Source organism: Callionymus lyra, chromosome 12 (assembly GCF_982586985.1).
Source record: "Callionymus lyra chromosome 12, fCalLyr1.hap1.1, whole genome shotgun sequence".
In the NCBI taxonomy this organism is placed as follows: Eukaryota; Metazoa; Chordata; class Actinopteri; order Syngnathiformes; family Callionymidae; genus Callionymus; species Callionymus lyra.
The window spans coordinates 15,613,073-15,638,669 of NC_141829.1; the positions used below are offsets into that span (position 1 = coordinate 15,613,073).

At 42.8% G+C, this 25,597-nt stretch overlaps 3 protein-coding genes across 6 annotated transcripts in view; 2 read left to right on the forward strand and 1 right to left on the reverse strand.

Moving 5' to 3' along the window:
• Positions 1-1,000: 1,000 nt before the first annotated feature.
• ddx18 (DEAD (Asp-Glu-Ala-Asp) box polypeptide 18) lies at positions 1,001-7,427 on the forward strand. The gene is made up of 14 exons (XM_087804306.1): positions 1,001-1,123; positions 1,478-1,633; positions 1,752-1,865; positions 3,478-3,613; positions 3,674-3,774; positions 3,838-4,037; positions 4,110-4,224; positions 4,880-5,019; positions 5,086-5,247; positions 5,383-5,535; positions 5,848-5,961; positions 6,096-6,152; positions 6,296-6,473; positions 6,955-7,427. The coding sequence occupies exons 1-14, from the start codon at positions 1,018-1,020 to the stop codon at positions 7,098-7,100; spliced, it is 1,878 nt and encodes a 625-aa protein (XP_087660432.1). The 5' UTR covers positions 1,001-1,017; the 3' UTR covers positions 7,101-7,427.
• Positions 7,428-10,343: 2,916 nt separating this feature from the next.
• Positions 10,344-17,462, forward strand: tfcp2l1 (transcription factor CP2-like 1). Of its 3 annotated transcripts, none has more exons than XM_087803722.1 (15): positions 10,344-10,457; positions 11,311-11,456; positions 11,674-11,747; positions 11,842-11,947; positions 13,428-13,534; positions 13,640-13,792; positions 13,857-13,967; positions 14,097-14,188; positions 15,532-15,583; positions 15,648-15,741; positions 15,801-15,891; positions 15,951-16,027; positions 16,091-16,233; positions 17,127-17,206; positions 17,310-17,462. In XM_087803722.1, exons 1-15 carry the CDS (start codon positions 10,399-10,401, stop codon positions 17,311-17,313), a joined length of 1,389 nt encoding a protein of 462 aa, XP_087659848.1. In that variant the 5' UTR covers positions 10,344-10,398; the 3' UTR covers positions 17,314-17,462. The 3 variants fall into 3 exon arrangements, with proteins under 3 accessions (XP_087659848.1, XP_087659847.1, XP_087659846.1); XM_087803721.1 differs by having other exon boundaries at positions 17,155-17,206; XM_087803720.1 differs by having other exon boundaries at positions 15,951-16,233; positions 17,155-17,206.
• Positions 17,463-21,415: 3,953 nt separating this feature from the next.
• gli2a (GLI family zinc finger 2a) overlaps positions 21,416-25,597 on the reverse strand; it is a 65,845-nt gene continuing 61,663 nt past the window's right edge. For both annotated transcript variants that reach the window (XM_087803874.1, XM_087803873.1), the window contains exon 14: positions 21,416-25,586. In XM_087803874.1, coding sequence (XP_087660000.1) covers positions 23,416-25,586 — 2,171 coding nt within the window. In that variant the 3' untranslated portion in view covers positions 21,416-23,415. The remainder of the gene's footprint in view (positions 25,587-25,597) is intronic.

A 25,597-nucleotide genomic window follows, 5' to 3' on the forward strand; every position in this document is an offset into this window, starting at 1 on the left:
CCTGAATATTACAGAAAATACTGTATGTCCCTCTGAGGAGTTGACGAGATATTGAAACGACTACGACTAAATAAAATGGTTAACTGTTACCTCCAGAATAGTTTATTATTTAGTATAATCATCAAATTCTTATTTCAATTATTTTCAAAAAGGAACATTTACAAACTCAGGGAGGACAGAGGTTTGGATGTGTGCAGAGGAGAGGCATGTTAGACATGAAGAGAAAGATGATGACAGCCGAATAGGTTCATGATGAATGAGCAAATGAAGATGTGGCTAAAGAATGGTGGAAATGGAGGTCTTGTCCTGAAAACATTAATGAGAGATGAAAATCAGATAACGGCTGCTTTAATGTGAGCCTATAATGAATGACAAAGTTTGTTAAAACGTTCAAATCTTGTCTGTTTTCGAAGTAAATAGCATCGGATTCTACACCTTGTTTTAGTTCAGTTCAGTTAATGCAACGGTGGTGCATATTTTGACAAAAAAAAAACTATATCTTAACTTAATCATCTGTTGCTCGTCAAGACACACATTTAACTTCAAGTTGTGTCACGATGACATTGGATCACACGTTAAGAATAGAATGTTAAAAAAAAAAAAAAATACATAAAGTACACGTCGTTTTAACACTTTTATAGCTCATTCGTTTTTTGCCGGTATTATTTGAACATTCTTCAAATAACGTTGCGTAAGGATGTGCGAAAAAAAAAAGATAAACAACTATTCCTTTTGCGAAGAGATTTGACGTCATGATGATGGTGACCTCATTTTTGCCTGCGTGGTATACAGGGAATTTTCTATTTGATTTATTTAATCATTTTTAAGAAATATGTCATTCGTTTGATAATTAATAGACTACTTGCATCGTTAGGTTACTATAACAAAAGCCTGCGATCTGTTAATTTAATATATTGGGGAATATAAACTGACGTTGTTTACGATCCACTTTTTCACTCAGGCAAGTCCGTCAGCCACCCACACGGGTCCTGGTAGTTGCACACGTGCGTGGCAGCCATGGCGGACCTACAGATGAAGCTGATCCGCAAGAAAATTGAGAAAAGAAACGTGATAAATAAAAAGCGAAAGCTAGCAAACAAGAAATTGGACGACGAGGAACCTGGTGAGCAACCCTAGTCGAACCTGTCACAGCTACAGTGTTTGGTTGTTATGTAATATATGTGTTGGCGTAGTTAGCTTAGCCCAGAGCAATACTTGCGTTTTTAGCATTTTATTTTGTTTTAACGTCATGTTATTTTAAAGTATTCCTCTCGTTCATAAGTAATTTCAGTTTGGTACTGAAGATGGAAACAGGGTGTTAATGTCCCATACATGGGTCTCAAAGTAAAGGCACTTTTGGCGAGTTTCGGGGACCAACAGCAAAGCGTGTTGTACATGTGTTGGTTTGGAAATCGGGCATAGCAACAAAAGAAACGCTTGGATTGTAGAAAGAAGTGTGACATTGTTTCATTTCCAGATACCTTGAACGGACTCGAGGAAAGTGTCGATACAGAGAAAGTTCCTGAGCTGAATAATGAGAAGAGCGATGTGGACACCGAGACCCCGAAAGAGCCGAGTTCTCAAAAGAAGAAGAAGAAAAGAAAAGTCAGTGACTCCTCAAAGGGACCACCAGGTATCTAATTCCAATGTTTTCAATCATCGAAACAAACAACTTGCTCACAGACACTATCTCAGATCTTTAATCTGTTTTAACCTATAGAGAAAATAACTGTAACCTTTTGTAATTCAAGTTAAGAAGAAGACCAAACCAGAAGAAGATGATGGTGATGATGATGATGGAGAAGCTGCTGAAGATAAAGAGGAGACTGAGGAAGATCAACCTGAGCTGCTCTCTGGTCTTACAGGTATGAAACCTGCATTCTCGGCACATTTAATTTAAGATTAAGTTGGCTGATTAAGTGTGGTACCACGCACAAGTACCCTTGGCTAACATAAAATGTTTTAGTGTTGGATGATGATGATGCTCATACAAAGACGAGTCCCAGTGTCGCTGATACGATCATTAGTTTCGTTACCTTAAAGCCAAGGTTGGCTGGGAAATAATTTTAAGATCATGTCACTATGTACATTATATAAAGTTTAGCATAAGCCTAAAATTAACATTGCACATAATCAGGCCATATTATGACTCCGTCTACATTAAAACATACTACAAACTCCATTTTTATTCTATATAATATATTTCGATTTTAAAGCATAAATCACAAAAACAACAGCTAAACAAATGAACAACCATTAAATGTTTTTAATGTTTTATATTTGATGTTTTATTTATGAAAATGATGCCGTGAAATGAACTAGCCTAGGCCTTAGTTGTAAGTGACAACAACTGTAGGAATATGAAATGGGGAAAATACCTGTTTTTCATACCAATAAACATTGTTATTAATGTTTTCAAAGTGACAAACACAACCTTGTCAATAGGAAGTTTTATGCAAATGTCTTCATCTGCAGATTATAGTGGTGGAAATCTTTCTGGTTTCTGGTGCCATGATTTGATTTAAAATCAATTTTCAAGTCAAAAGGGTTTTATTCAAAATTTCTGATCATGATCGACTTTCAACTGCTTTGCAAGACAGAATGGAAAATCATATTCTTAGTCTTCACATTTAAATAGTTAAAATAGTTAAAATTGCTAAAACAGAATTATGGCCTAAGAAGTAAGTAATTTTTATTTGTATAGCGTTTTTCCAGACCAGGGTCACAAAGCGCTTAAACAATCAAAACAATGTTCAATAAAGTATTTACTTTAAAGGTCAGGATAAAACTGATAACACAACAGGAGTTCCAGAAAATCAAGGAAAAGCCTAAACAAATAAAAACGTCTTAAGATGTTTCTTGAAGGAGTCAGTAGATCCATCAAACGCAAAGAGAGAGGAAGATCGTTCCAAAGCTTAGGAGCAACAGCTTGGAAGGATTTCTCTTCTCTGGTCATGAACCGTGCGCACTGTTTAACAAAAATATATGTCGATACTGCCTTTACATTTTGGGAAAGTGCCTTTACTAAAAGAAAAGGGTGGTTTGAAACTGCTACTGGCAGTACCAAAAATATCATGTGAAATAACCGTTTAGAGACACCTATATTTCTCGGTCAGTAGCTTAAAGAATACCAGGTTATGAAAATAAATTATTTGATTCTGAGACATTAAATATCTAATTTAGATTGAACAGTGAAAAACAAATTACCATTATTATTTTCATCTATTATCATTACTTGTTTATTTTTTCTGTGCACCCCTATTCAATTGTGGTCACTATTTCATGTTGTCAGTGCATTGCCTCCATGTGTTACCCTTTTTGTGTGTCCATCATGAGTTGGGTGTCAGTCGAGGCAGACAGAAACGCTTGTGGTTGACTCTTGAGTCCAGTCGTGAGTGGCTCTTCTCACCGTCGCTGCTAGAACAATGTTTCTTCCCTGCTTTGTTCCCTCACTAAATAAGCCTGTGTATGTTTCAGGTGCATTTGAGGACACATCATTTGCATCCCTTGCTGACCTGGTGAGTGAGAACACCCTGCTGGCGATAAAGGAGATGAGCTTCGAGCACATGACAGAAATTCAGCACAAAAGCATCCGCCCCCTGCTGGAGGGAAGGTGAGTGTGCAGCAGAAGCAGCTCTCAGTGACAACCGAGTTTACAGGTGTGTTTGTGCAGGGATGTCCTCGCTGCAGCCAAGACTGGAAGCGGGAAAACCTTAGCTTTTCTCATCCCATCCATTGAGCTCATCTACAAATTGAAGTTCATGCCACGAAATGGTGAGACTGGGTTCAGTGGTCTTTGTCTCTGCCGTTGCTTGACACTGTCTTGGTCCTCTGCAGGAACGGGTGTGGTGATCCTGTCGCCCACCAGAGAGCTGGCCATGCAGACGTACGGCGTGCTGAAGGAGCTGATGACAAACCATGTGCACACCTATGGACTGATCATGGGGGGCAGCAACCGCTCGGCCGAGGCCCAGAGACTGGCAAACGGCGTGAACATTGTGGTGGCCACGCCGGGCCGACTGCTGGACCATCTGCAGGTAAGTGAAGACTTGTGTTTGAGCAAGACTGTTGTGTGTTCATGGTGATTGATTTGTTATGTTTGTGTGTAGAACACTCCGGGATTCATGTTCAAGAACCTGCAGTGTTTAATTATCGACGAGGCTGATAGGATCCTGGAGGTCGGTTTTGAGGAAGAGCTGAAGCAGATCATCAAGCTGCTGCCCAGTGAGTTCCATCACATTACATTCTATATGTAGAGTTTATTTCATGACAGTGAGCTACTTTAATGACTTAAATAATCACACTGTTGCCTACGGGTGTGGGAAAATATCTATAGACTTTAATATAGCGGTATATTGAAAACTTTACAGATAATCAACATAACTGCATTGATTTATTTTCTTTTTTGTATACATTTTTTTTTGTTGAAGTTTTTCCTTTAATAAAGTGTAAATAAAATCATTGTTTTTTCCTGTTTTAAAATGAACATGCAATATTCACAGAGCTTGTTCATGCATTACATCTAAAGTTGTTGCTGCAGAAATACAAATTCAGTGAAATTCCAGTGATGACTGGGGATGAGAGGATGCCATTGTTGCAAAGCTGATTTTTGGTTTCAAAACAAATGATGGCAGTGACAACTTCATCAAGAGTCACGTGGTCTGTAAATTCTGCAACACCAGAGTCAAGTACTTGACAATACTACAAATATTTTGTTGTTCATACAGTATCACAATATGATGTATCATTGCCCCTGTATAGTGATGCGCATCGTTACGTCAGATCCCTGACAATACTCGCCACTACTGTTGACAAGAAATTGTTCAGATAGAAACGCATGAGATCAACTGTTTAATGTTGATAAACTGTTGTTCTACAGAGAGGAGACAGACCATGCTTTTCTCGGCCACTCAGACCAGAAAGGTGGAGGACTTGGCTCGCATCTCTCTGAAGAAAGAGCCGCTCTACGTCGGTGTGGATGACAACAAGGACAACGCTACTGTGGACGGCCTGGAGCAGGTAGAGTCGAGCATGACGCCGGCGTGAAACCACTGAGCGTTGCTAAACTCCCGTTTGTGTGTCCAGGGCTACGTGGTCTGTCCGTCAGAGAAGCGTTTCCTGCTGCTCTTTACCTTCCTTAAGAAGAATCGCAAGAAGAAGGTGATGGTTTTCTTCTCCTCGTGCATGTCCGTCAAGTTCCACTATGAGCTGCTCAACTACATCGACCTCCCTGTCATGGCAATCCACGTAAGGCTACGCCCCCTTTTAACACATGAATGTAATGAACCTCTGTGGTCTGTGGCGTCCCTGAATTGACCGTGGAGGGAGTAAACCTACTCCTCTACGTAGTCCTCTTCTCTAACTCCATCTTCCTCCCAACAGGGGAAGCAGAAACAGACCAAACGCACCACCACATTCTTCCAGTTCTGTAACGCAGACTCTGGGATCCTGCTGTGTACAGACGTGGCAGCCCGTGGGCTGGACATCCCTGAGGTGGACTGGATCGTTCAGTACGACCCTCCCGATGATCCAAAGGTCTGGAGACTGTTTCAGATCATAAAATGGCACATTTCACTACAGCCACGTCTGACATTTACATCTGTGACCTAGTTTGTGACCAGACTGTTAAACAGTACTTGATCTAAATGTGAGTGACGGCAGTTGATGAGACAGTGAAGGATGATGGTCTTGAGATGCATTTATTATTTGCCACTTAAGTGATGGTGTGAACTTAAAAGACAGAATCCGTTGTTCCATAAACTAGAGAAAGTTGATGTATGGTTGCGTCTCCCATCATTGAGGCCTGAGCTACACGGACAGAATATTAACTGGTTGATCCATCCGCAGGAATACATCCACAGAGTGGGCCGAACGGCCCGCGGCATTGATGGTCGAGGCCACGCCCTCCTCATCCTGAGACCAGAGGAGCTCGGCTTCCTGAGATTCCTGAAGCAGGCCAAGGTACAGTTTGTTGGAGCAGTTTTTTTTTCCTTCTGTCTCACACATCAAAGATTACTGACACGTCCATGGTTGTCTTCAATTTGTTGGGGGGGAAAGATTCCAGCCCAGAGTAAAAACTGTGTCTTTTCCTTCAGGTCCCTCTGAGCGAGTTTGAGTTTTCCTGGAGTAAGGTCTCTGACATCCAGTCCCAGGTAAGCCCTCAGTAGAAGTCAATGTTAATAATAAGGCATTATATGGTAGAAATGGTTATGATAACATGGTTCTTACAGGGGGTGGAGCCAAAAACAAGTCTGCCCTTCTTTCATACTTTTTTTTCTTCTTGTTTTTCTTGTAGTTGGAGAAACTGATTGAGAAGAACTATTACCTTCACAAGTCTGCCCAGGAGGCCTACAAGTCCTACGTGAGGGCTTATGACTCCCACTCGCTCAAGCAGATCTACGCCGTCAACACGCTCAACCTCCCCATGGTGGCGCAGTCCTTTGGATTCAAGGTGCCCCCATTCGTGGACCTGAGTATCCTTTTCTACAGTGCTCCTGAGTGTTTAACAGTCAAGTTGTCATGTTTAGCCGACTATGCTAAGTGTTTGCAATGTTTTTTTACTGTTTGGATTATACCACAAAGTCACATTCAACTTTTTGAACCACTATTCTGGGATTGGATCTTGAGCTGCAATCACCTGCTGAGTCAGCAGGGGGAGCTGTTTTTATTATGTAGATTGGTCTGTTCAAAAGTCTCTTGGCTGTTACTGTTTACCCATAGATTTTGGTTAGATTTCTTAACTTCTTCAATGTGTTTATTTCTATTTGGAGGACATATTAACCGTCTTTTGTTGTTTCACAATTTGTCACGATAACTTCAACTGTAGATTAAATGATTTAAAATGATTATCTTAAATAATTTATAAATTATATATTCTGTGATAAAAGAGGCGGAAATGTACAAATACTTTGAACCCTCTGGAGACTATGGGTTTTCCTTCACTCAGCTCTGCAGATGTCAACAGCAGCAAAGGCGCCAGGCTGATGAAGCGCGGCGGCGGCGGAGGGTTCGGATACCAGAAGTCTAAAAATGTCCACAAATCAAAAATATTCAAGCATGTCAACAAAGGAAGGAACGACAGCAGGCAGTTCTCCCGCTGAACCCTCACCGACGACCATTTTGTATCCAGATGTTGTAAACAAATGTCTCTATTAAACCATGTGATCTTTTACTGGTGAGATCTTCCCTTTTACCTCACTTCGGTCGTCGGTCCGTGTTCATGCTGTGATGTTGAGTTCAGATGCTGCTCAGTTAAAGGACCGTGCGTCTGCTGAAGTGGGCATCTGTTGGCAGCATCCAACCCTTTTCAAGAAACTTATACGACAATGTGTTCATGTGTCTGACTGTCATCATGTGTTCTCTATAGATTGTAAAAAAAAAATGTTAAAATCAGTAAAAAAAATAATTAAAGAAAAACGAAAAATTCACATCTAGGCTTCCCCTCGCATGTTATTCGATCATGGAAGCTTTAATTCTCTGTCAAGTGGCGCCTCAGGATACTGTTCATAATCGATGGGTTGATGAGGTGTCATGATACAGCATCGGGTGTTTGATACTGTATCACAACGCAGTGCCTTGGTTTTAAAAGGCCACTAGATGGCACTCTTACATTTTAAAATGACGCCAGGTTTCATTGAGTTTGTAGCCCAGAGCCAAATATAAAGCGGAGAGTGACATCTAGTGGCCTTTCATGATGTATCCTGATGCCCCCATCAACCCATCACTACTTTTGGCGCTAGATTCTTCTGATGTGAGATGGACGGATGTCACGGTGAAGAAAGAGCTGAGCAAAAAGAGCTCTCAATTTATTGGTCCCTTTATGTTCTCGCACTCGTCTCTGGTCGGCAACGTTGTGATCCATGGATGGCAGATAAAAGTGACCTTTCTCGCGTGATTTCATTAAATGATATAAATAATTGGCAAGTTCCACTATAAATCTAATGGTTGATGCGCCGATTGGTTGACAATTTGATTGACATGTACAGCAGCTAATCAGAGCTCCCGCCTCTTCCAGTGAACGCACGGCAAAGTTCATATGAAACAAAATAATGCTCGTTTGATCGCTTCAGGTTCTTCTCTACGAGTCACAGATACATGACGTCAGTTCCATCAAGCTGCAGGTTCCAATGAGAACGCAACAAATGCCGGTTTTCCTTTTGTGATCGCGTGATCGTTAACACGTTAAACAGTTGTGCAGGTGAGCCACAAATTCTAATGACGTCAGAGACGATCAGAAAAAGCGATGATAAGTTCATAAGTTTCTGATGAACAGTTTTATTCTCTTAACTTCATCTGAAGATGTTTTAAAATGTAAATAATCCACTGGTCGCCTCTGTAAATGCAGTATTCTTGTTAATAACCGTGTGTGTAAAATATAAACATTTACACTGGACGCATCTGAACTCATTTACAATAGTACATGTCAGGCATGTTTAAAAATAACAAATATATACTGTTAGTTTGAATTCATGTTTTTCATGATCACAGGAAGGAGAAATTTAAGTCTTGTGCTTCATTTAGATATGATCGACATATTGAAATGTAGGCATGGAAAGGGATGAACCAGTCTGAATTCTTTGATGATTTTGATGAACAAAGGAAAAGGGCTTGAATTCGTGTCAAGCACAGATTCTTACATCTGAATATTTTTTGTGCACCATTTGGGTTCGAATGAATGACCATTTTTAGTTGGAAATCAATGCAATTCTTAGTACATATGAGTCTGAACTTGTCTGCAGTGGAGGATGAGATTTAACACAGGCTGACACTGAGCTTCATTTTTGGAAGTTACTCTCAGAGAAAAAGTATCTTCTTATGAGGAAATATGCTCCCCAGGGACTGAACTATTTGAATCTAGTTATTTATGTAAGTCAGCATTTTTATGAAGATGATTTAATCCACACATCCTTCCATCATTACTGATTATCAGTCCATTCACTTCAAGTCATCTGAGTAAAGCATGTACTTATGTTGAGCAAATTTGATGAAGGTAGATCTTACGGACTTGATCATTATAAAAGTAGCTCGCAAACCGAAAAAGTGTGGGCACCCCTGATCTAGACTCTTAAGATGAGGATCTCAGTCATTGAGAAGAGCCTCAAAGTAAACCTACTTTTCTCTCAGAAACAAAGATGGACGGATACTTCAAATCGACTTTGTGTGTGATGTTTGTAGACCTGTGTGAAACAAACATCTGCTGAAGTCACGAGCGTGGATTTGTGACTTACAAGTGTTCAAGGTTTGACTCAGGAAATTGTTAGTCGAATTGTTTTTTGTCGTCAGGGCGCTCGTTGTTCAGCTTTTTGTGTCACTGGAGAGAAATTTTGCTGCTGCTGCTCCAGTCAGCGTCCACAGCAGAGCAGCTGTGGGCATATTTGGTCAATGCACTTATTTGGACACTGGAATTATTGACCTTATTTGTCCCTGGAACTGTTTGCATGTACTCTGCTCTCTCTCTTACACAGACAGCAGCAGACGTGGAGTCCTAGTTTCTTCACACGCAAAAGTTCTCGGAACCGGTTCCAGCCGGTCAGCTCACTCTCATGTCCTTGAGTTACACAAGGTTGTGGGTTCTCTTCCCGATCGCTCCTCTCAGAGCTTGCGCATCACACTCTGGCTTGGGAACATCCCTGGATTCTCAAGTCGCAGCTCAAGTCAAACTAAATGTAAAAAAAAAACGCTTCCCTTGCATACATCACATCAGAGTCGAGGAGAATAAACCACTAATAGTAGTAGAAGTGAGTAAAAGTAAAGATATTAAAATAAAAAAGAAGTCAAATTGAAGGAAAGGACGAACATAAACTGTAGATTTGTAATTTAAAGGAAATAAATCGAGTACATGAACACATTTCAACCATAATTTTATTAAAATAATAGATTTATTTTTAAATAAACTACTTATCCAAAAAAAAAACCTTGGTAACAGGCGAGAAGATGTAAAGGTAAAAATGTATACAAATAGCTACAAAGTAAAGAGCAGAGTGAAGAAAATAAGAATAGTTGAGGAAGAAACCGTGAAATAACTGAAATGGGGTCAAAGGTAGCGAAGATAAACAAATAATTAAAAAAAAAAAATGTATAAAGGTGGAATAAAAGTAGACAAGGAAAAACTTGGTTTAAGAGCAGAAATTAAACGATAGCTCAGTGTATGTCGGTCACACAAACACCTCTCTGGCTTATCTTCACTGCTCTCTCTCGTCTCCTGGAGCAGCTCTAGGGTCCAGGGGTCATCGAGGTCATCGTCGGCCGCTGCCTCTCAAAGTTCAAACCGGGTCGTGAGGCCGAGGCGGGACTTTATAAGAGGCGAACCGAGTGGCTTCCGATCCTCTCTGAGCTCGCCGGGGTCTGCTGTCCATCCGTCTCTCCGAGCAGGTCCAGAGAGCGGGTCTGAGGAGCAGCATGTTGTTCTGTCACTCTCAGCCGGAGACCTTCACGCAGCCCCCGAGCGGCTGCATCAGGTACTGCAGCGTGTGGTGAGAGTAGATCAGTGTCATCAAAATTTTTTTTTTAGTTTGAACCTAACATTTCAAATGTTGATATTTAAATATCTCTGTTTTTTTAAGCCTTCAAAAATCGAAAGTTTTTTAAAAAAAATAATTAAATACAATAATTATTTGCAATAGTTTTTAAATTAAAACAAACAAACCAAAATATATACATGTATTGAGTGTAGAAAAAAATATAATATTGGAATAAGATAATCAAAATGTGTGTAAACAAAGAATTAATAATTACCAAAATATTATTATCAAAATTATAATTATCAAAATACAAATGATCGAAATTAATAATACAATAAAAACGAATTTAACCCTTTAATACTGAAATTATTGAATTAAGAGAAGTTCAATAAACTTTCTTTTTTCAATTTTCAAAATTTGAAAAGTTAAATCCAACCATTGAATAATCTGATACATACATTCAACAATCAACGGTCGGAAGTTTATCTTGTTCTACTTTGTCTCATCAAGAATATTAATGTGATTGTTGATCACAAAACTTTATTAATAAATACAAGTTTAAACATTACATTAGAGATATAATCAGCACAAAAGGGACTTTTTCATAAAACTGCAGTCAGAAATCAGATTTTCTCACAACACGTAGCTGAACTTGTCCTTCCTTGTCAAATATTGAGTTTGGTTTGTTTGATTATCTTCTTTGCTGCAGCAAAAATGTAAATAAGAAATACATTTAGTAAGAAATGAGACCTGAGATGATTAAAGATTCACTGGACACATGCCTCTGTCTTCCTCGCACAATTTGGCGAGCTTGAGAGTCACTGACGTGCTGAGAAACCTCACTCCACAGGGACGCCCTGGCGCCGTTTCTCAAACAAGAGGAGGCGCTGGTGAGGCAGAAAATGGTCCTGAAGACCACTTTCAAATACGTGCTGCGAGCCGCCACCTCGCCCGCCGTGAAGCAGCAGGAAGAGACGCTCACTTACCTCAACCAAGGTGACACGACAGTCGCAGAATAACTTTTTTTTTTCACAACACTGAACCTCTCTGGATTGTGAAAAGCTAAGTCTCTGACCACTTGTATGGCTTCTTACCGCTGCTGCTCACACGTCCAGATTCACACCAGGGAGCCTGACTTTATGAAACACAAAAATACAGTAGAATCAGGAAAGTAAGTCAACTTTCGTGAGACTGAGGTGATGATGACGTGCAGGTCAATCCTACGAAATCGTCCTGCAAAGGAAAAGACAAGCGGACGACACAGAGCCGAGCAGCAAGTTAGTGAAGGTGAGTTTGATCACAGCGGGTCTGTTGCTCGTCTGTGACTTCAGTTTGAGGTTGTCCAGAAAGACTCTCTAAGCTGACGTCGACTTTGTAACAGAGCGTCGTCCGTGTGGTGTTCCACGACCGGCGCCTTCAGTACATGGAGCACCAGCAGCTGGAGGGCTGGAGGTGGAACAGACCAGGAGACCGAATACTGGACTTCGGTGAGAGACCACACAGCTGCTCCTCACTCAGGTGTTTGGCTGCCTCTAGCTCGGTGTGCTGGGTCTGCCCTGGTTTAACACCTCACTGGCTCTTCTCTGAGTCTCTCCTGGACGACTCCTCTCTAAGAGTCCAGACTCCTGCAGAGAAAACTGTGATCTTGTTCTTTGATGCTACAAAGCTGCAGGTCAGAGCAGAAATCTACAGATCAGATAGAGATAGAGGGAACACAAAGGTAATAAAACAAAAAATAATCAAAATTAGACAATGCTGAAAAATGACCTAGTACAGGTGCAATGCAAATGCAAGTAATGCAAACACAAAGGCAAAACGAAAACTTAAATGAAAACGCTACGAAAACACTACACAAACGAGAACATAACGCAAAGATAACACAAACATACCGAAACACACAGCAAATATCACGCAAAAGCACAGTACAAACTGTCTGACATGTGCTAATGCAACGCAACGCAAAGGCAATGCAAACGAAACGCAATGCAAGGGCAATGCAATGTACAAACAACACAATGGAATTGCAACGCAAGGCTAAGGCAAGGCAAGACATAACGTAACGCAACGTAATGCAAATGCAACACAATTCAAAACAATCCATCGCAACGCAAACAAAAAAGCAAATGCAACACAAACGCAACCGCAACGCAACCGCAACGCAACCGCAACGCAACGCAACTGCAAGTGCAACTGCAACTGCAACTGCAACTGCAACCGCAACCGCAAACGCAACGCAAGGCAAACGCAAGGCAAACGCAAAGCAAAGCAACGCAAACGCAAACGCAAAGCAAACGCAAACGCAAACGCAAACGCAAACGCAAACGCAAACGCAAACGCAAACGCAAACGCAAACGCAAACGCAAAGCAACGCAACACAACGTAAACGCAAAGCAACACAACGCTAGGCAACCGCACCGCAAACGCAAACGCAAACGCAACGCAACGCAACCGCAACGCAACGCAACGCAACGCAACGCAACGCAACGCAACACAAGGCAACGCAACGCAACGCAACGCAACGCAACGCAAGGCTAACGCAATGCAAGGCAAACACAACCGCAACCGCAACCGCAACCGCAACCGCAACCGCAAACGCAAACACAAACGCAAACGCAAACGCAAACGCAACGCAACGCAACGCAATGCAACGCAACGCAATGCAACGCAACGCAAGGCTAACGCAATGCAACGCAAACGCAAACGCAAACGCAAACGCAAACGCAAACGCAAACGCAAACGCAAACGCAAACGCAAACGCAAACGCAAACGCAACGCAACGCAGCGCAGCGCAACGCAACGCAACGCAACGCAACGCAACGCAACGCAACGCAACGCAACGCAACGCAACGCAACGCAACCACAATGCAATGAAATGCAAATGCAAACTGAAATGCCCAACATTCACAAAAGGACACTCACTACTCTCTCAGATTATTGATCACAAATGTTTCTCAATTCCTTGTCCAGACGTACCCATGTCAGTGGGAGTTGTGGAGTCGTACTCTCACCCTATGCACCTTAACACAATTGAGTTTCTTTGGGATCCTGTCCAGGGAGCCTCCGTTTATATCCAGGTGAGGCCATGAAAACAACCCTAGAACCTCCATGTATGTTCTGATAGAGCCCAGGTGATGCAGGCGAAGGTGTCAATGCTAACTAGCAAGATCGACTCTCCTCAGGTCAACTGCATCAGCACAGAGTTCACTCTGAAGAAGCATGGCGGTGAGAAAGGAGCACCTTTCCGAATCCAAGTGGACACGTTCGGTACCGGTCCACTGGGAGGCTACACGGAGCCCGTCCACTCCTCCAGCTGTCAGGTCAAAGTCTTCAAGGTACGGCAGTCGTGGCCTGATGACCGTGAACGACCTTGATGAAGTAGACACTCTGATTGGTCAGCCCAAAGGAGCCGACCGCAAACTGAAGACGGACAAAGAGAAGATGGACAAGAAGCTTCCTCACGACAGAGACAAGTACCAGCAGTCCCACGACACCACCGAGCTGAGAGAGGTGAGCGGGCCGCCACAAGTGCACCTGCTGTCTCTGACTCCGCCCACATGAAGACACTGGTGTTCTGTTCGAGCTTGAACTAACCTCTGATTGGTGACGGTGAATTTCTGAAGTGCTTTGCTGTTCCAGTGCTCTCCTTGGCCTGACGTCCTCAGTGGAATGTCCCTCAGAACCCCTTCACCAGTTCATAACTCACCCACGTCCGACACCTTCCCTGATGGGTGAGTCCAGCTGTCAGTCCCACAGACAGAGACTTCACTGCAGTGAGTCCCACAGCCCCAGACATCACAGATATAGCCCGAAGGAGACCTCCTGAGGGATCAATAAAGTTTTTTTTACCTTAATCACACAATTCGCTAAGGTGAGTCAAATTGACCTGGACCTTAGATTGGTGAAAATTGACGGCAGTGAGTCTTACTGACCAATACAACAGTGTTGTGAGTCCCACAGACCTACACTTCATGGCAACAAGTCCCACAGACCAAGTCTTCATAATGATGAGTCCCACACTTGACAGCAGTGAGTCTTACTGACCCATACATCAGTGTTGTGAGTCCCACAGACCCAAACCTCACACTGACAAGTCCCACAGACCAAGTCTTCATAATGATGAGTCCCACACTTGACGGCAGTGAGTCCTACTGACCCATACATCAGTGCTGTGAGTCCCACAGACCCACACGTCATGGCAACAAGTCCCACAGACCAAGTCTTCATAATGAAGAGTACCACACTTGACGGCAGTGAGTCCTACCGACCCATACATCAGAGGTGTGAGTCCCACAGACCCAAAGTTCAAAGTGACAAGTCCCACAGACCCAGTCTTCATAATGAAGAACACCATACGTCCAAACAAGTAGTCTTACTGACCCATACATCAGTGGTGTGAGTCCCACAGACCCACACGTCATGGTAACAAGTCTCACAGACCAAGTCTTTATAATGATGAGTCCCACTCTTGACAGCAGTGAGTCTTACTGACCCATACATCAGTGGTGTGAGTCCCACAGACCCACACGTCATGGCAACAAGTCCCACAGACCAAGTCTTTATAATGATGAGTCCCACACTTGACAGCAGTGAGTCTTACTGACCCATACATCAGTGCTGTGAGTCCCACAGACCCACACGTCATGGCAACAAGTCCCACAGACCAAGTCTTCATAATGAAGAGTACCACACTTGACGGCAGTGAGTCCTACCGACCCATACATCAGAGGTGTGAGTCCCACAGACCCAAACTTCAAAGTGACAAGTCCCACAGACCCAGTCTTCATAATGAAGAGTACCATACGTCCAAACAAGTAGTCTTACTGACCCATACATCAGTGGTGTGAGTCCCACAGACCCACACGTCATGGCAACAAGTCCCACAGACCAAGTCTTTATAATGACGAGTCCCACACTTGACGGCAGTGAGTCTTACTGACCCATACATCAGTGGTGTGAGTCCAACAGACCCACACTTCATGCTCAAGCTGATAAAAATTCTAAAACACTGAAGTCATAATAAAGACAATAAAATGAGTCAAACAAATAAAAGTGTTAATGTCTCTGTCTACAGTAACTATTCTCCAAACCAGGAGGGGGAGCTGTTGGCAGCAGGATGCTCCGACGTGAGTGTCAACAGCGCTGTTCTCTTGATGCTCTTATAGGAAGGTTCCTCTCTCTGACCCGCAGAGTCTGGTACCGTCGTCCACGCCGCAGCAGACCCAGCTGTGGCTGCACCGCCACAGGTTCTCGTCCTTCTCCAAACTCTTCTGCAGCTTCTCAGGTGACGTCGTCATGGCAACGTGGCCGGAGCGGCAGAGTAAGAATCAGGTCTCACCACAGGCGCTGATCTCCTGATGATGACCAAGGAAGACCTGGTGCAGATCTGTGGACCAGGCGACGGTATTCGTCTGTTCAACGGCTTGAAAGGAAGGTGAGGCTCACGAGCCTGAACGTTGGCCGGGATCCTCTGTGACCTCTTGACCTCCTCAGATGCGTCCAGCCTCGGCTCACCATCTACGTGTGTCAGCAGCAGGTGAAGGCTGACGTGGGGGTCAAGGCCGTGGACGGTAAGTCTGGACTGTGTGTGTGTGTGTGTGTGTGTGTCCCGGCTTCACCGAGTCCCTCTGCAGTGTACCAGGCCGTGTACCTGGAGGAGCTGACCCTGGCGCACCTGTGTGAGAAGATGTCCGTGATGTTGAACGTGTCGCCGCGGCAGATCTCACACGTCTACAGTCAGAGGTCGTCCGGCATCCTGGTCCTGGTGTCTGACGAGGTAGCTGCTGTCGGCCCGCAGACTTGTTTGTAGCGCCCCCTATCGGTTCAGTTAAAACATGTTTTGTTTTTTATTTACAACCAAGATTCTTTCATAGTTTCACATACACACCGTGTAGTAATATTTGCGTATGAAACACAGAATAATCTGTGCTGCGTTCAAAGACGCTAAAACATACAAAATATGTCAGCATGGTTAGCTAAATGTAGCAAATGATTTTCTTCTTCTTTTTTCGTTTTGCACAAACGGCACGTTTACACATCAATATTAATGCAGTTAAATATCATCATAAAGGCAAAAACGCTGATACAAAACAATTGTTACAATGTTAAGAATGAATGAAGACATGGAATTAATAATAATGATAAAAAATATAAAAGATAAAGTGACAATTACACAAAATTAAGATTTAATTGTATCAATTAATTGGTATTAGAAAGATAACGTTTTGTTCAATAATGACCTTTGAATATTTTCATATAAAATATAAATATACATTTTTAACATGTTTTCATTTGTGGCCTTTTTAATTCAACATGAATGTTTTTATAATAGGAACAGGATGATTGGCTGAAATACACTGAAATTAAAAGGCTAAGAATTAAAAAATATATATATTTATAATTCAATTATCGAAAAAAAAAAACAATCTTTCAATTTAAATTTAATGATTCGAGGGAATAAGCGACAAAACATTAATGATTAAAAACAAATTGAATATAGAAATGATTGAAATATAACAATAAAAATCTTGATTTTTTTTAATGTCACTGTTGAAGATGCTTCCATACGCGATTAAAATAAAGTGATACATTCAAAGTGAGATTTTATGTAAAAAGAGTATTTAGAGAAAAAAAAGGTTAGTGGTGCTAACTTGGTTTCCCTGACACTAGATCACCTCATCTGGTCAATGTGTTGCAGATGGTCCAGAACTTCCAGGAAGAGTCGAGCTTCATAATCACCACCGTCAGAGGTAAGAAGTCAATCTCATTTTTTTTTCAATTACGAGATGGCGCCCTCTGGTGGTACTTTCATCTCTCGACGTGTCTTACACCCACGTCTGCTTCTTTCGTCAGATGAAACCTGCGACGGCCTCCAGGTGGTGCTGACGTGACGGTGATGAGGGTCAACATCGTCCCCCCTCAAACTTAGACAACAATATAACAAACAACAAATGATAAATTGATTCTGTTTTCAGATTATTTTCCCTCTCAATAAAAGTTGTAACACGTTTGCTGCCACCTGCTGGATGTAGAAATGAAAAGAACACGAGTGATGGAGAGGAAGCAGGGCGTGATTGAGATGGACGAGGAAAAAAGGTGTAAAGGGAGATAAGAAGGAGGAAGAGTTAAAGAGGTCAGTTAGAGGGAATGAAGGGAGGAGGTGACAAAGGACAAAAGTCATAAATCCTGACGTATATTAGCTGTTTTGACGTTAGAACAAAACTTAAAATGTCAGACATAAAGTATATATAGATTAAACTAACTGGTACACACACTGCACTAAAACTACCAATTCTATAACTGACTTAAAGATATATTATCAAATATTTATATTTTTATCTAATGTTTTTCATTAATTATTTTTGCTCAATCCGTTCTCCTTACTGTTAATTTTCATTTTTGTGTTTTAATTTAGAGATTCATCTTTGTTTTTATTGGCCTTTTTTTAAGTTTTAATTATTGTTCCTATCGTTTCCGAATTTTTTGTTGTTTGTTTTTTTCAAACATATTTCTGGAAATCATCTTTTCCTCATTACCTTTCTTCAGTCATTTATTTTCTTCTTAATCATTTTTATTTAACTAAATATCAGTTCCTCTATAGCCTAATATTATTTGTTGTATTGTATAATTTTGTTTAACACTTTATTTATTATAATTATGTAGATGATGTTAAAGTCAACAGTTACCTTCTATTCAAACATAAAAGTTGATGACGATGATTTACAATTTAACAGTTGTGTGTGTTTATGGGAGGAAACCAGAACATCCAGGATTGGAATTGAACCTGTGACCCTCCTGTTGAGAGCCTCAAATGAAGGAGCAGGGAAAAAGTTTAGTTAAAAAAAAAAAAAGGGACAGGAAGTTTCCAACACTGAAAAGTCTTGGGATCTCCAGTCTGGACCGACCCGTTGACACCCGACTACAGATCAAGGCCCCTCCCCCCCTGCCCCCCGACCCTGGTCCTTACAATGACCGTGATTGTTTTTTCATTCTGACTGAGTGAACAAAGATGGCTTCCTCTGAGCGTCAGATTTATGAGGACTGTCGAGGGTTCAGCTCACTTCCTCTGATCTGCTTTTACTCGAGTGACCCTGCGACCCCCCCCGGGTCATTACTGAGACCCAGAATGTCTCTGCCACATAAGACCAGATCCGATCACTGCGCTTTGATTGTTGTCGTTTACCTGTATTTTATTATTTCAACTTTTCTGGAGAAGTTTCCTCTGGAAACTCTGGTCTTCTGTCTAAAACCTTCTCCTGCCCAGAGAAGATGTGTGTGATGACTCCTTCCCTGGCTTGCCGAAAACTCCCAGTTTAAGAGGCTGGGTCAAAGGTCAATTATAATCCCTGATTTCGGTGATGTCATTGACATTGAATGCTGAGTCGGCACATCTGACCTCAGGCGTCCTGGTGAAGAGCAGCATTGTTGACCGCTCCCGGGTCACGGCCCGGACCCTGGAGGTCCTCGGAGGAGAGTCGGACCATCAGACGTCCATCATGAGTGGGCTGCTCAGGAATGTTGCTTTGATGGAAGTCTAGGGATTAAAGATGAGCGCTCATGGAAGTCTGACCCCGGAGCGCTTCAAGTCTCCTCGTGTTTAAATGTTACGTTTCATATTTTATCCGACAAAATTTTTACTTTTTTTTCTCAGGAGTAGCTTTTATTCATCCCCCCCATTATATTTTTTACATTTTTTTTTTTTTTTATCATAGATTTTATTCTAGGTTTGACCTGTTTGACCATGAAAAAAACAGTGTAAAATTGGTTTCAATATAATTATCTTATATCTTCCACAAAGTTGCATCTGTTGACTTCAAAACACTAAATAAGTAAAAAAAACAACAACATTTTAATGCTTATTGAAATGGACTTTATTATGTCACAAAATAGCGGCTGACCCACTTACGACCAAACATCATATAAAGTTAAAAAGTATTTTTTAATTATTCAGCCTGATTTAAATGATTAAGTATTTTGACGCTATCCCTGTTGGTTTTATAATAAATGCTAATAGAAGTCTTTAAATTGTTGACTTTTCTTTTACTCATTTCTGTTAAAAATGATCTAAAATATATTTAAGGACAACATATTTTTCTTTTAAATAAACAGTCGAATTTTACTCATTATTAATAAAAAGTAATTCTTTGAGTTTTTTTTTTCTTGTGCAGTTGTTAAAAAAGCAATTAAAAAAAAAGAGTCAAGTTAAGTATTTATTTATTATTTGTTCTATTCAGACAGGGAGTCTGGTTTAGTGAAAACATCTGGAAATATCCGGAAACAAGTGTCGAAGTTCCATGATTAAAATCATGAGCTCACACTGTGGATGTCGCGACACTGAGCGGGAGACTCGAGTGGTCTTGTGGCTTTTAGCACTGGATGTGTCAAAATGTTGCATTTTAGGTGGCAAAGATGTATCGCACGTCTGCGTTTGAGAAGAGACACAAAACTCCCACTCAGGTTTAAAAATAGAGGAAGTCAAACTGTATCTATGCGGCCCTCGTAATGTCAAAGTATGAACACGTAAAAATGGTTCTAATGCATTTAACTATGTATTTATTATTCATGTAGAATTTCACACTTATTTACTTTTTCCCTTCTTTCTTGTGTGTAATTTTTCGAGTGTATATTAATCCGTAAAAACATTTTTTTTAAGTTAGTTGAAGAAATGTTTTGAAAAAAACTCATCTATACAAAATAAAATTGCAGCTTATTAATCTTAATAAATGTCACGGCCTAACGACAAATGTCCTTTTTTGAGGGATTTTCTCGTCTTTCTTCTTGCTTGACGACCCCTAACAACATTCACAGAATTTAATGTGGCCCTTGAAGAATTATAAATGCCCACCCCTGCTCTAGACAAACCAAAAGGCCAGATGGGGGGGGGGGCTGAAGTTCACCTGTAGAAATTGGTGAAACACGTTCATATTGTTGCCAATACACGTCTTTTTTTTCATGTAGTTTTGTCCTAAAAAACTGCCAGAATGACCATTACTTTGCATCCGGCGCATATTGATGACATCACAGAGTGGGAGTGAGCCCTCCCATGAGGCTTTTTGCTAACTTTGCTAACAATATTTTAGCATGCTAACATAGCTAACGTAAGTGTTAAGCTCATGGTGTTGACTGCATCTCGCCCTGAATAGCTGGGAAAGACTGTCAAAATGAAGTGACATTTCTATTCCTTCACAGGGGCCACAAGTTTTGGACTTGGAAAAACGGAAGTCCTTGGCGAGACCAGGTGATAGGTCACAGTCGATGACCCGGACCCGTCTTGTAGCTTCACCCTCATGGAGTCCCGACTGTAAGCGAGAGCGCTCCGACCGTGTTGATCAGTGCGGGCGAGAAAAGTCGTTCAAACAAAAGACATTAATTCATTTTTAATGTGACGGAAACATCGAGCTGCCGTCTCTTGGGGTTCCCCCTTCCTCGCTCGGAGCGGCGTAGCCTGAGGCTCGGCAGCGTCACCCCAGGGCAGGATAGATGAAGAAGATCCTCAGAGGTGGACAAAGACTAACAACCTCCGCTCGCTTGTAACAATGACGGGAGTCTAACCCGCGATCAGAGGGCTTCCCTTATTTCCTCATTAGATTACAGGAACGCAGACAGAGCTGGAGAAAATATCTCATCCACATAGAAACCACACAAAGTCCAGTATACACAAAACTACACTGATTTTAGAACTCCTATGAAGATTTATATACTTGCTCCTGTTTTAAGCTACTTTTTTTTAATCATCAGTTGTTACACACATCTGTAGGACACAGCTCTGGGGTACCTCACAGCGAAAACCCCACTATATTCTTTCCTGACGGACAAAAGCGCTCGTGTCACTTCACAGGGGCTTGTTTTGGCTTTCGCGGCGGCTTGAGTTCCCGCCAAAAGTGATTTAGCTCGTAGTGTGCTTCGGCCCCGGGCTTTCATGTCGCCTCGGGGGACGGAAAGAAGACTTGATTTCAAAAGAAGACACAACACTTTGGTATTTATTCTGAAAGTAATGACATAGTTTATTTGAAATGTACAAAAGCTATATACACACATTCACAACCAGAGGATACGGCGACACACACACACACACAAAGGCTACTGACACACAAAAGTCGAGGGTTTTTTTTGCACGGCCGTGACCGAAGTAGGATATCAAAGTCCCTTCATGGATTCTGCAGTTCAACTAGAGCCCCTGGGGAACGTGGTAGTGGGGGCAGCGCGTGAGGGGGTGAGTGTGTTAATTAGAGTCGGATCTCTGCGAGAACACACAGAGGTACTTGTATATTCTTTTAGAGAAACGCTCTTCATGGCACACGGGGGCCCCATGTGCACTGACGGACCAACACAGAAGCACATCGTTGTCCTTTTCAATCATTTACCCTGGTGAGCTGGGACCAGGGGGAGTTCCAGCCTCTTGATCCGGAAGGGCAAGAAAAAGGAAACAAGTCTTTTACAAGAGCCGCTCTTGAGGGGCGAGCACCATGATCAAAGAGCCTGTGATACCAGTGGATGTCGGGCAATCACGTTTCTAACGCCCCGACGACGACGTCTGGTCGGAACGTGATGTTCATGAGCGAGGACGTAGCCGTATGTCTGGGTACTAGTAGGTCTTGTGTAGTGGCAGTAAAACAGTCTAGGACAGCTGAGATGTCAGGCTCCGTGACTAACTTAAGTATTGTTATACTGAGGTGATCTGTTGCCAACTGAACAAAGTCTTCCTGGGAAGGTACCTGAGCAACATCGGCTGCAGCAGCCCATAGTTTGGACACAGGCAGAGATTCAAAAGTAGCAAGAAAATCCAACAGCATTCCTTCTACCTCAGCGTGAAGCAAATTCCAACATCTTCTAAGGCCTATCTGAGGTCAGATCATGGGGACCTTCCTATCCTCCTCCAGCTTTTTTCCGGGAGAACACAGAGGATCTCCAAGGTCAAGCTCGAGACATGGTGTCTCCAACGTGTCCTGCATCTGCCATGGAGGTCTTCTCCCACCTCAACTGGCTTCTTTCCATGTGGAGGAGCAGCGGCTCTTATTTGAATCTCTCCTGGAGAGTGGAGAGTCGGAACTGAGAGATTTCATTTTCGCCGCTGTTTCTTGTTCTTTGGCTCACATAGTCAAAAGTGGGAATGTAGAAGGACATGTACATGAAGAGTTTCATCTTTTAGCTCAGCTCTTTACCATGTCAGACGATACCGAGACTGACCTGAGAAGCTGCACAAATCATCCATCTATCTAATGCCCCATCTTTCTCTCACTAGAGAAGGAAACCACAAGAAACTCTTTTTGTCGTTGAGAAAACCAAAACCCGAAATATACATATCAGACCTTTGTGTCATCATTAACTATTAGTGCATGTTGGGACTTTGACTGAGAGTGCTCTTGACCAGAATTGGCCCGTGGTCTTCAAGCAGCCTGGTCTAGAGGGACTATGTTAAACAATCTTGTCATGAACCTGTGATTGTTGAAAATCAATTCTTGATCCTTGGTGTTGCTGAACATGCAGTAGCGTCGTAACTTGTAAGACTTTGCTCGGGTAACACTGATGAAATGATGGGGTGAATTAATGCAAACGAGTTTCACTTTGCCTCCGGCTGAAACTGTTTCAAGCACTTCTGATGAAAGTACCATCTCATTTCTAATCTTCATGAGAAAAAAAATGATCTGATATGTATTTACAAAGACGCTTCGTACAGTTTGAGCAAGGCACAACATGAACATGTCAAGCGTACCACCTGCCAAAGGGTGGTTTCACCTGGACGATAAATGATATATGATATATATATATGTCGCTAAAATATGGCTTTCATTTACAAACATGTCCGTAAACCTAACAGTATTTATTACTATAGTTTTGTCACAATAGCATAGTCTGTGGAAAGTATTAAAGAAATATGAACAGAGGAACAAACAGTGCTTTCATGAGTTCAACAATTTCCTGATGTGTGTTAAGACAGACAAATGTTGCAACTTGACTTTCAGCTCATCATGTTGAGGAACTTGCTTTCTTCTGCCAAAGCTGTCAACATGGAGTTCATGTCGCCGATGGCCATGTTGCCCATTCCGGCTGGCACGGAGGCGAGGGTGACGGAGTTGCGAGGCGTGGTGAGGCGGGAGGAGTTCTGCGAGAGGCTCTGCAGGAGGCCGGGGCTGAGGGTACCTGACATCAAACTGGAGTGGTCGCCGTCATCAAGCATGGTGTCAAAGTCAATCTGGACATGCTCTGAGCTTCCTCCTCCGCCTGTTGAGGAGTCCGCGGTGCTGCTGGAGACCTGGTTGACTCCCGGTGAGGCCAAGTTGCTTGCTGCAGCACTGTTGCTAGTGGGTCCTTGACTAGCACAGGGAGACATAGGGGTATCTACAGGGGCACAAGCTGCCTCATACACATGGACCTGACCTGTATAGAACCCTGCTGTGTTTTCAGAGTCTCTGATGTTGGGGTCTGAACCAGAGGGTCTTTTTGGACTTGCCTCTGATGTATGCTTAGGCCCACTCGGGATCCTGACCATTTGCAATCCTCCAGGTCCTGCGTTCTGTCTAGACTTTGGCTCGACAGGGGGTCGCGGTTGTAAAAGTCCTCTGCATCCATTATGAATGTTTTGTTGAGACATCATACCGCCATGTTGATACACCTCCGCTTGGATCCTTTCTCTGTAGCCTTGGAGGTCTTGGTCCGCTCTGTTGGCTCTAAAAGGCCTCATACTAATGCTCCCTGAAAATGAATTTGGAATTGTCTCTTGACCAAACCCTTGCTGAGGACTGATTTGATCACACGGGTTTGGATTGATGAACTGCCTCTGTTGTTGCTGGTGAGAAATGTTCATGAGTCTCGGGTTACTGTGGTCCGTGTAACCCTCCACAGGAAGGTTTTGGCTCATCGGTGCCACCTGCTGGTTGCTGCTCAGGCCATGCCCAGTAAAGGAACCAAAGTTGTGTCTCTGCTGGACAACAGCCAAGTTACCCCGGACAGAAGGTGACTGTTGCTTGGAGAGTTTGTTTGTGGTATCTACTGTTCCTGAACTAACCTCATTCCACTGCACTGGCATGTTGTTTTTGTTTGATGGTGCCTGGAAGTGTGCCTGGGAACTATTGTTGGGGACTTGACTGGGCTGCATGTTCTGGCCATGGTGGTTCATGTTGCCGTCAACCATAGCCATCCGTCTATGTCCATAAAACGATCCAGGAGGACCCATGCTTGTCTGGTATGCATTTGAACGATACTCTATCTGACCATGTGTACCACTGTTTTGGGTTCTTAGGTACTGAACCATGTCATCAGGTAGCTCAATATCCTCATCCCCTGCCTGCTCGGCCATCATGTCGTCCACTGCCATATTTTCCATTGCTACATTCTCAGAAATACTTGGCGGTCTAGGGTGAAATGGGTAGCGATGCAAGCTGCCGTCAGAGCGAGTGTAGCCCTGCAAAGCTAACGTTTGATGACGTTCCATCACAACATGCATAGGGTTCATGTTGTTCATGCTGTTGTACCGTTGGACCCTTGGATAGGAGTGAGGATCCATTGGTGGGCGACGGACAGGGTCACTTGCGCGTCTTGGAAGGCTATTGGGAACTTCGTGTGGCATCATGCTGTGGTTTCCATACCCAATATCACTGCAACGACGTGTCACAGAACCAGGTGCCGGCTGATGGTATAGGTGGGACGAACTATCTTGGGAGTCAGTGTAGAGAGCCATCCGGGTTCTTAAGCTCATTCTTTCCATGTTGGGGAGAGGAGTTGGCGGGGCCCCACCAGTTGCAGCCGCATATTTTGCCTTGAGTCGGTAATGCTGAGCTGGAGTCAGACTGAGAAGACTTGGGAGACCTCCTCCATTCCCTCCACCGCCTCCACACTGACTGGCCTCACTGGATCGCCGAGATAAATCAGTTGAGATCGGGTCGTAAGAGTCAGCTGAACTTATATTGTTGTGACGGTTTGCCCCAAACTGCGACGCCTCACTGGAGCGACGGCTGGAGTAGCATGGCGATATTCCAGACGAACGTCGACTCAAGGCGGAGCTTACAGTGCTCGTGCTGCTGTTTCGCCGGTCATTCAGCTGGTTCAGTAGCGTCACCTCACAAAGAGGCTGGTCTCCAATCCTCTGGCCTGGATATAAACCACCCAAGTTGGAATTCTCTAGCAGGGACCCTAGAAGAGAG

Excerpts from the sequence above, each read along its gene's own strand:
- ddx18 (XM_087804306.1), top strand. The coding sequence starts at position 1,018 with ATGGCGGACCTACAGATGAAGCTGATCCGCAAGAAAATTGAGAAAAGA. Across the intron at positions 4,225-4,879 it reads GATCATCAAGCTGCTGCCCA|AGAGGAGACAGACCATGCTT; the intron begins GTGAGTTCCATC and ends GTTGTTCTACAG. Across the intron at positions 5,536-5,847 it reads ACCCTCCCGATGATCCAAAG|GAATACATCCACAGAGTGGG; the intron begins GTCTGGAGACTG and ends ATCCATCCGCAG.
- tfcp2l1 (XM_087803720.1), top strand. The coding sequence starts at position 10,399 with ATGTTGTTCTGTCACTCTCAGCCGGAGACCTTCACGCAGCCCCCGAGC. Across the intron at positions 10,458-11,310 it reads CCCCCGAGCGGCTGCATCAG|GGACGCCCTGGCGCCGTTTC; the intron begins GTACTGCAGCGT and ends CTCACTCCACAG. Across the intron at positions 13,968-14,096 it reads ACACCACCGAGCTGAGAGAG|TGCTCTCCTTGGCCTGACGT; the intron begins GTGAGCGGGCCG and ends TTGCTGTTCCAG.